Genomic DNA, 10699 nt, shown 5'->3' with positions numbered 1-10699 from the left:
GACTTGAACATCACTCTAACACTACTACAATTAAGCATTTTAAAAACTTTTATAATAGAGACAAGCAGAAAATAAACAGCATCAATGGCAATGGGTGTCCACTTTTTGTTAACACTGGATTTATGCCCAAGTCTCAGAATCTAGCTTATAAACTGTATGCACATATTGACACACACCACACACACACACCCAGCCCACCCTCCCTGGCCCAGTCCTCTTTCTTCCTCCCCTGCTGACAACAATTCTCCAGCAGCACTTCTTGACCAACTCCACATGAGCCAGAGAGGCCATAATGGAAATATTTCAAGGACTCTCCACCAGTCTTCATGAGCTGACTGACCCACATCCTGCCCCCTCACCACTCTGCATAGCTGTCCCCTCCTAGAAAAGCTTAAGCCAACCTCCGGGTGCACTCAGGGTCTGCTACTGCCTCATAATAGAAATTTTGCTGTAACAACATACATTGTTCTTCCTTTTGGGATAGGTAAATAGTGGGGAGGAAATGCTGTCTTTTTAAAGTGAATCAGAGTAAATACCAAGGTGAATGGCCAGCAAGGAAGTGCTTCAGGTCAAAATCAGCCACTCAGGTGAAATGCAGAAGTACTGCAGATGCTAACAGTCCCAGTCTCAAATTGATCATGGCAGGCATGCCAAGTTCACAGGATCTAAGACTAGACAATCCCAATGAAGCTCACAGAAACCTATTTCCAAACCTGTTCCTAGCATATGTGTCCTAGTGTACATGTGAATGATGAAAGAGAAGCACCAGGAGCTCCATGGAGAACACCAGATTTCCAAAACACACATCAGTTGAGCCTACAATCGCTCTTACACCAAGGTCAGTAATCAACCTTCCTGAACCACCCAACTACATTGTTTTTTGATCTTCGGCTGCACTAGTTTCTGATAACAATTTGACCAGCCAGGTGATGGAATAATACAATCCATGTTTAAAAAGATGCTCAAGCTTACCACAAGTAAATTCAGGCATGTTTCTTCTCACATGTGAATTAAAGTATTTTGAGTGTCCTTCAAGACCAGTATTTATTTCAGCCTGTTGCAGCATGAGCTGCGTGGTAGGCTGTGTCTTTGCCCTACAAAAGTAGAAGTGTACCAGGAAAAGTAGAGGTGTACTGTTTTGGGGGTACAAAAGCTGTAGATCTTCAACACCTCCAGCAATGTCATTGCATTAATACTTAATAGAAGTTCATCTTCTATACAACAGCGTCACAATAATGCATGTTTTCCAAATAGTAAGACAGGGCATCGAGATGTGCCCACATTGCTGCTTCCAACCATTGCGTTACAGCAATGCATTTTGACCTACCACAACACAATAGCATGTTGTCATCATAGAACAATTATTTTGCCTGTTACAACTATTTGGGCACATACAACTGGGACCAGTACAACTATTTGGTGTTGTAACCTGAGGCCGTTTGGAAAACAGAGAACAGCACAGGGATTGTGGACTACACATGACCCTCCCTTGGCAGCCTGGGAGAGCGGAAAAATGTGTTTTTGTTCTTTGGGATTTATACCAGTGCTCCAACTGCAAAGACAACTCTGGCTCCAAGGTTCTCCCACCCACAGTCATGGAAAAGTGACATGAAATTTCTCAAACAGACTTTCTGATTAAAGCAATATTCTTTGTAATTTTAAATAAAAAACAGCTCTCTTGGCAACGTGGTGAAAAACCTCCCCAAATGTAAAACTTATTAGTTGTCAGGCTGGTTGTTTGGAGAGTGTTTTAGTGCTCAGATTTGAGAAAAGGGGAGAGGAAGGCAGGAGGATAAAAAGGGGAGGAGAGGTTTTGTAATGTCATAAAAATGATTTGCAGTGAACATGCTTAATACTTCAGGAATTTCTTGGCATCATTCAATTAAAATACTATTAATAATAAAAAGGAATAAGAGTGAACTTCAGAAATATGATTAATCCTTTAAGACAAGCCGAGGATGGGAGCCATGTTTCCACTGGGTATTAAAGCCAGATGAAGGTTAACTCCTAACGTGCAGGATGTCTGGAGCACATTTGATTCCTCCTCACTAGTGGGGAACAAAAGAGGCCTAACTTTTCTTTCTTTAAAATTTGATGAAGAGATAAAACAGCAAGTGAAGCAAAGATGGGAAGAGATGGAAGAAAGGTGAGAACCAAGTGTCTGCCTGTCCACATCACATCTATTTCTCTGTTCAACAAAATATAAATGAGCATCAGGAAAAGTAATGTCCACCCTGGTGGTCTGAATTCATCATAGCCAAATTAAGATCTCAGAGCCAAGGCACAGGCTCCAGCAATGCAGGAAAAGACCTACACATAGAGAAACCCAGGAGAGGGGAGGCCTATAAGCCCGCAAGCTAGGAGAAAGAACAGACCAACAGCTCTGATGCAGGACAGCTTGCCAGGGAACTTAGTTCTTTAGGAGATGGAAAACTACAGTGAGACTTCTGCAATTACAAGACTTTTTTGTGTACAAGATGGTATCTCAAACAGAGATGGAGGGGTAGTACAGAAAGATAAAAAAAAACACACAGATCTGGGATTCAAGTCTGAGGAGTTTTATTTTAGGCTGCTGATTTGTTACGTGACTTTAACCACAAGTAATTTTCCTGCACTTTATTTGCCTTTCCTGTGTAGTCTCCCAGGAAGACCCTACGAGGAGCAGCTATGGGACCTTAACCTGTTCAGCCTTCACAAGAGAAGGCTGAGGGGGACCTGGTAGCCGTCTATAAACTTAGTAGGGGGGACCAGCGGGGAATAGGAGAGACCTTGTTCCCCAGAGCGCCTTCCAGAGTAACAAGGAATAACGGCCATAAGTTGTTAGAGAGTAGGTTTAGACTAGACATCCGAAGGCGCAACTTCACGGTCAGGGCAGCTAGGATCTGGAACCAACTTCCAAGGGAAGTAGTGCTGGCTCCTACCTTGGGGGTCTTTAAGAGGAGGCTCAACGTTTACCTGGCTGGGGTCATTTGAGCCCAATTTTCTCTCCTGCCCAGGGCAGGGGGTCGGACTAGGAGATCTTCAAGGTCCCTTCCGACCCTACATCTATGAATCTATGAAGGGGTAGAGCCAAGGGCTCATGAGATGGCAAAAACATCAAGGGGGCTGTATGCCCAGAGTTCCAGAAATGCCAAAACTCATTGGTTTCACAACTCCTTCTTGTACCCAACCAGAGAAGGAAACCAACACAACCTTCCTCCTTTCACCACTCAGCCACTCAACCTGGTCTCAGGGGCTGGCAAAAGGCCCTGGGGTTAAGGAACTGAGCAGAAAGGATCCTGAGCAGGAGAGAAGGCACCCCAGAGCAGTGGCTGAGGAGATAGCAAGGCACCACAGGAAAGGAGAGATATGGAGTATCAAGCTTGGGACAAAGAATAAACCATTTTTACTATTGTTTATTGAAAAGATGAATGCCAAATTGTTACCATAAACGATTGCTCCCTATAAACACCACTTAGTTTTATGAGCTTTTCCTTAGGCCTGCAAAGTTTGAACCTACATTCCCTTCATTCCCTCTGTGCGTGTACATGTGCTTGCGCAGATGGCACCTATACAAACAGTTCTGGCCAACAGAGGGATGGAGCCATGGTGTGGCACTGCTGAGAAGCTAACGCCAGTGCTACTTGTGCCACCCCATCCCTACCTGTGTGGAGGCATCAGAGGAGTAGGAAGGAGCCCAGGACCTCTTTCTGGAGGAGAGGATTCTGGAGTCTCTCTCAAAGCTCCATGGGAGACAACATCTGCCTTGTACCACCCGGCTTGCTGCTTCTTCTTGCATGGCTGTGCCCCCCATACCCACTACTCTAATCCTCCCATGCATCCGCCTGATTAGCCCGTTCAAACCTTGCCCTAAAATCCCCATCTGTTTACATGGGAGCTGCGGTGGCTTAAAACACCAGTGTCAGTATGGAGACTGGAGACTGCTGGATGGAAAGCATTGGGGATGGACAGTAAATGGGGAGTTCTGGGCATGCTGGATCCATGTTTGAACAAGTGCAGAGATGCCGCTGGATTCCTTTAGGAAGGACCCTAATCAGAGAGAGGAAGTCACCCTCCATGTCTGTCTGTGCCTCAACCCAGTGATGGGGAAAGCTAAAACCAGTGTTAGCTATTGGTTAGGAGTTTGCATCACAGGATACTCCAGTGCTGGAGACTATGTGAGGGGACTGACCAGATGAGAGATCAGATCAGGCCAGGTGAAGTGGGAGACCTTGAAGAACTAAAGCAAAAATACAGCTTTCCCCACTGCCTTCATGTCAGGGGCAAAGCAGGCTTGCTGCAGGGTGGTAGAGCCTCAAAGACCAGGAAACAGTCAAGACTGAGGCCCCTGAAGCACTAAGGAGGGGTCAGGTATTCCTCACTAATCCCTGCTGCGGCTGCCAGAGCCCTAGCAGGGTAAAGCTTTTGCCTGCACAGAGCTGCATCTCAGTTGCTGCTCTGCTCCACGTGAAAAGTAACAGACAGTCCTTTCACAGCAGGATAGCAAAAGCCCGTCTCTCATGAACACATAATCCCATTCCCCCTCCACTCCTTTCATGCACGGTTATCCTCACCTCGCACAGCAACCCCCACCCCAAACACACACATGATGCGAGTGATCCGACACAGACACCCTTCAAACACCTCCTTACACACAGACCTCATCACACCCTCTCTCACATATACTCTTGTCCTGTAATGCCCTCATACTACTCTTTCCAAACACCTTACCCCATACCACATTCCTCCTCGTGCACACACACCAGGTCTGGCTGGGTGCCACATCACAACCACCACACCTCATCTTCACTGCCGGCCTGCCTCCCTTGTGTTGACAGACTCAGGAAGCACCACCTGTGTTTTCCTTCCCTCCCCTCCTCACTTCACCTCTGGCCTTGGAGCAGGAGGCCTTTGGAGGAGCCAAGCCCAGCAAGCAAATGCTTTTTCAATATGGAGCTGAAGTTCCCCACCTCTACTGTGTCAGAGGAGAAGAGAGGCCCAGACAGGAGGAGAATGAATGGGGCTGCCTGTAAAAGACAGCTGCAAATTCCTAAGGGACTTCAAGCCTGACCGTGGCAGGGGTCACTGCCTGCTGGCACTTTCACTTGCACTAGGCTCGCCCCCATGGGCTCACCCTAGGCAGAGAGCTACTATGCTACCTTTGCTCACAGATCCCGAGAGGCTTATGAAATGATGTGCTCCGCTCACAGAGATTCATAGACGCTAGGGTCAGAAAGGACCTCAACAGATCATCGAGTCTGACCCCCTGCCTGGGCAGGAAAGAGTGCTGGGGTCAGATGACCCCAGCCAGATGCCTATCCAGCCTCTTCTTAGAGACCCAAGGTAGGGGAGAGCATCACCTCCTTTGGAAGCCCATTCCACATTTCCAATATGTATACCCCTCCCCCATAAAAATTCTCCCCTTTGTCCCCTCTTCCCAAGAAAAGATAGTGGCCCAGTGGCAGAGCAGGGAAGACATCTCACTATGGCTCAAGAGGCATGAATTTGAGCCCTGTCCTCACTCTTATGCCAAAGATGACCCTCCACCAGCCCAACTATACATGGATACCTGACATTCAGATGGGGGCTAGGGGAAATGGAGTACGGGATAGACTGAAGTCATCTCGATATGATAATGGCCACATCACTGCCATTGTCTAAGCTGCTGCACTACCTTTCATCAGTACTATATTTGGCCATGGATGCCCTGGGGAGACCATGGGGACAAACTAAGGCAGACAGGGACCTATTTATTTTGTAAGTTCCTGCTAGGTGCCCTAGACCCACCTCCCCTCCACCACCTGTCTACATTGACAGGTTCATGTCCCTGCTGACTTTGGCCCAAAGGCTGCTGTGGGGACTGGGGAGGGAGGACACAGACACAGCATCCTGAGGAGGATGCAAGAAAAAGTGGTTTGGAAATGAAGTTTTTGGTGTGATAGAATATGTGCCCCCTGGGGAGAGGCTACAGATATATTTCATACATAATAAAATAATATTTAAAAACAAGCCCACACCAGGTAACCTTTACAGAGTCTCAATCCACACTTCAACACTCATGTGACCATGCGTAATCCTTTCGGGCTGGCTAGTCACTCCCATTATAAGGGATGAGACAGAGGACAGCTCAGAGACCTGCAGGTGGGATACAGATCTTTAATCTCCAGATTACCTTTCAAAATGCATCTAGGATTTATAGTGATCAAAGTTACCATAGTCTATTTAGTACTTTGTGAGTAGAGGGGTCAAGCCAATTTGAACAAGAGACCCTTCCCGCCACTCACCTTTTAGCAGCTGAGCAACGTCTGAGACTTTGACTGACTATTACGGAAGAGATGCTCTTTCTGTTGCTTTAAGAAACCCATCTCTCAACCTCTTTTGCAAATCCCTCTCTCCCCCCAGGGCTACAAAACAACAGTCATTTCATCTCTGCTGCAGGAATTAGCTGCTAGTTTCAACTAGTCCTCCAAGGCAGGGTGAACAGAGATCAGCTTAGGCATCAGTCCCAATGCTAAACTACAGCTGCCAACAGGTCAAAAACATTGTCAGGGCTAATCCACTTTGTGAACAGGGCCACCAGAGACTATCAGTGGGTTGAGTATGCATATAATTATGGGGGACTGTAGGGATCCCTTTCAGAAGGCTGAGGGTTACAAGTATCTAAGCGTTTGCCAGAAAGCACAGAAAATGCTCTGGTTACCCCAGCTCATAATAAAAAAAATAAAATCATACCCTGAAAAAACATCGCTCCTTGTTTTTCTCATGCATGTCCCAATCTCAGTTCTCTCCTGCACATTGTTTCTGGATCAGGCTAAAGCTCTTACAGTGGCCCTATTGAGTCCTGAAGCTGGAAGGAGTCCTGGGACACAGTTGCTCAGGTCCCAAACACATGCTGGACAGTCCCTCCAAAGACCATCCAGGTTTTTGCCTATCCCAGAACTGACAGCCTGGTCTGGAGCATTTCAAACCACTGCATGGCAGTTATAGTTGGCTTTCATCTTCCAGAGGTAGGAGAGAGAATGCAAGATGGGATGATGGAAACCAGTCACAAACCATGGACTACACTGTAAATCAGTGCCTGCATTTATCATTGGCATGTGGTGTTTCAGACTTACACCACGCTGCTACTGAAATGACGGCTCGACTGATCACTTACCACCTCTCCTACCTGAGACAGGAAAAGAAGGCTCTTCCCCTTCCAGACAGTTCTTCCCAAGGTGGGATCTATTTCATGGTTCTCCAACACCTGGGAGCTGTCTTGTGTCCCTGTATCACTCGTCTCAAAGACTGTGGGGATCAGTGGGAGGTCCTCTTGGGTGCCAATATGCTCCAGGGGGAACCAGCCTTTTTTCCACACAGCACTGAAACTTTGTGGGGAAGGGGACATGGAGTCCCACGGGGTGTCACCTGCTCATTTAACCCACCTTCAGCATCAGTTCTCAAGACCCATGCAGTGACATCAGTGTCCTATCCCCCCTACGGGAGGAGGCAAAGCCATTAATCTCTCACCCTCCTGCTGCAGCCTCTGGTCCTCCTCCCTCCTCTCAGCAGCAGGAGGCTGGCAGTAGTGGTAAAATCTCACTCATTATTCCCTTTCCTGGTTCCAGCTCAGTGGCCCCAGCCAGGGGCCATTTGCCTCCTTGACCTTTACACCTTGTGAGAGGCTTTGTAAATGCTGCGAGAAATAGAGTTGCATTGGCAGGGAGGTACTAAGTGGAAACCTGGAGCATTACCATTCACCATTTGCTATCTGGCTTGGTACACGTGAGGGCAAAGATGATGAACCTGAATCAGCCCTCTGGCAACCCCCAGGGTCCTAGCCCAACATGTGGTTAGACTAGATCTGTCCAGAGGGAGATGGCAGGACTGTCCTGCACACTAGTTGCTCAACCTCAGCCACCGCTGGAGATGGCTGTCTCCCTTCAGTCACCAGAGCTGGAAGGGGAAGGTAGCACCCAGGTAGATGGAACAACAGCGGCTTTGTCTAAGCAATGACATTTGAGAGAACACTAAGGAGGGCCCAGAGGCAAACAACGGTACTAAGGAGTGGTGCGCGTGCTGCTCTCCTTGTCTTTCCTAAATGCAAACCATGCCCTCAGTAATCCCATCCACCTCTCCCCTCCCCTCCCCTATCAGGCCACCAGCAAAACACAGCCCCCATTCTGCTCTGGAATGTGCTCTCCGAAACTTAATCTAAGTGCAGAGCCCAGGCCAAATCCCCTCATGGATTCAACCCAGGAATGGCCTCCCCCTCCTACTCAGCCTTGGCGCGCAGTAACTGCAGCTCCACTTCACTCTCTCTCGCTTTCTCTTTTTTTCCTCCCACCAAGCCCGGCCTAAACATTTCACTTCTGATTAATGTCTCGATGACAAGCCAATAGTTCTTGGCTTTAGAACAAAACCAGCCCCTGTTTTGCACAAACATCTCTTTTCCCTCAGTTTCTGAGGCAAATCCCCTTCCCCAATACCCTCCATCAGGCCCTCTCACTACCAGCTGAGAAAGGTTACAAGGCAGCTCTCTGTACCTTGGTCATTAGGGGTAACAGTGTTCTTCTCGCAGACTCACCCGCTAGCAAATGTCTAGAGCAATTCTGGGGGGGATGCTTAGTTATTTAACTCTCTTTTACTCCCTTGTCCCTTCTTTGGGGAACCTCTTCATCTTTCCAGGTGATGCAAGAAGGGTCAGCTTGTCAGTGCCTGCACCACCAACCTGGTGGCATAAGAGAATCCTTCAATTTAACCAGCTGAATCATCTCACCACAATGTGGCTGTGATAGCTGCCATCTTGGCTGGCTCTAGGCATTGAACTAGTGACTTGCCAAGCAAAAAACAGGAGGTCTTTTAGCTTGAGCTAAGAGCCAAGACTCACTAGGCAAGCACTGTAACTGTATCTCATTCTCTGAGGATCAAGAACAGAGACAACTAAAAAGACATGTTGACCAGTTAGTTACATGGCCATAGGTGGCTACTATGGATGTGTGTGCATCACGTATCAAATGGCCATGCTCCTCTGTCATCATGGGGTGAGAAGAAAGATGGTCAATTAAGGGATTTTTTTGGTAATTGCAGTCAATAAGGCAGTAGTGAACTAAATGATCTAAGAAGCTCACTCAGATACCACAGTGATATTTAGGTGCCTTATCGTATGCCTACACTACAGTGGCAGTGTGTCCCAGAAAGAATGCCCCTGAGCACTCCCTACCCACCCACGCCCTCAAGTATGCTCCAGTAATATGCTCTTCTCAAAGCCTGGGAGCAAACTAGGATTTGCTGCTGCCACAATGGTTACCCCAGGACCAGTCTATCCCACTGCATCACAAGCCCTGACAGCCCCAGGACTGGAGTCCCAATCAACATGAGGGATTAAAACAAAGGAAGGTATGGCAGAGGACAAAAGCTACTCACTGGCTAACGTCACTGTGGCTGGGACACTGGCCACAACCCCCTCAGGTACACGAGCGATACACTGATACCGGCCTACGGTGTGGTTGTTGAGAGCAAGGATGACGAGTTTCCCTGGCTCGGTGTGAATCCCCAGCACCTCGTCTGACTCCGTCAGCTCCTTCCCATTCAATCTCCAGGTAATGTTCACTCTTGTCGGGTTTGCCACACAACCCAGACTCACCACGCCACCATATTTTTGGACGATGGAGGCAGGTTGGACCGTGACTTGCAGAGACTCACCTATGCAGTGGATGGCGAGAGAAGATGAAATACATGTGAGCATTAGCACACAGAACAGAAGATGAGCTCCTCTGCTGTCACATCCTGCTCTGCCTGGCAAGCACCACTAGTGCTGACAGATTCCTCTCATCTCTTTAGGCATAGCCTTTCTTAGAACTGTCCCATGATTACGACTCAGGTAGAGTGAGAGCTAAACCGAGAAGCTTGGCTCCCGATATGGAGGACCCTAGAGCTTAGAATATGCTGGGATCCAGGGGTCTGTCTTGATCTCCTGGAAAGCTGAGGGTGTAATTTTGACCCTGAAAGTCCAAGCAACGTTTGGTTTCCAGGTTCCTGTTCAAACTGCTGTTTCCAGCTTTCGTTCAGCTGTGGCTGAAGCTGACATGGGGAATCATTTATGCTTGGGGATGCATCGAGTTGCCTAAGCCCTCATCAAGGCACCTCCTTTAGGGAGGAAAGTACCATAGAAAAATGTCAGGAGCCTGCAGGCAAAGCATGGAAATAAGAATGCATTAACACTCTACCTGGGGTAAAGACACAAAAACTTTGCCCTCATGAAAAATACTGGCCTCTCCTGACCATCAGAGTGCACCATTCATCTTGGTCAAGATGCAGTCATGAAACTCCTGGCCCTTCCCTTGGCTCATTCTGATCTGAGCTAAGGGGAAGACAGGGAACCAATGGCTTCTCTCTCATCTGCTGGAGTCCGTAACCTCAGCAGCAATCATCTCCAGTGGACTGCCTTCAAGCAATGTTGAATCAAAGCCCCCCTCACCTCCAGGAAACTTTCTTTACACTCCTTGGGTGGGCTCCCTATAAATGGCAGGAAAGCAGCCTGGAGCTCTCCCTTTCCCACTGCAATGAAAATCATGGGTATGTGGGGTGTCGACACTGCATCCAATAGGGCAATGGCCATTTAGGAAGAGCAGGAAGATGGGGATGCTGGACCTTGGTTGGCCCAGGTTTCATAGTTTCATAGTTTGTAGGGTCGGAAAGGACCTGAGCAGATCTTCAAGTCTGACCCCCTGCCATGGCA

General features: G+C 48.0%; 1 protein-coding gene across 3 annotated transcripts in view; it reads right to left on the bottom strand.

The window, feature by feature from the left end:
- The window catches only part of BOC (BOC cell adhesion associated, oncogene regulated), a 97817-nt gene that overhangs the window by 31219 nt on the left and 55899 nt on the right, over positions 1-10699 (bottom strand). For 2 of the 3 annotated variants that reach the window (XM_019526844.1, XM_019526845.1), the window contains exon 3: positions 9385-9663. The exons of the other annotated variant lie outside the window; for it this stretch is intronic. In XM_019526844.1, coding sequence (XP_019382389.1) covers positions 9385-9663 — 279 coding nt within the window. The remainder of the gene's footprint in view (positions 1-9384; positions 9664-10699) is intronic. 3 annotated transcript variants of the gene reach the window in all.

This window comes from Gavialis gangeticus, unplaced genomic scaffold (assembly GCF_001723915.1).
Source record: "Gavialis gangeticus isolate Ggan-Ray unplaced genomic scaffold, GavGan_comp1, whole genome shotgun sequence".
Classification (NCBI taxonomy): Eukaryota; Metazoa; Chordata; order Crocodylia; family Gavialidae; genus Gavialis; species Gavialis gangeticus.
Note: the sequence above shows the minus strand (reverse complement) of the source record. Positions and strands in the feature narration are given on the sequence as shown.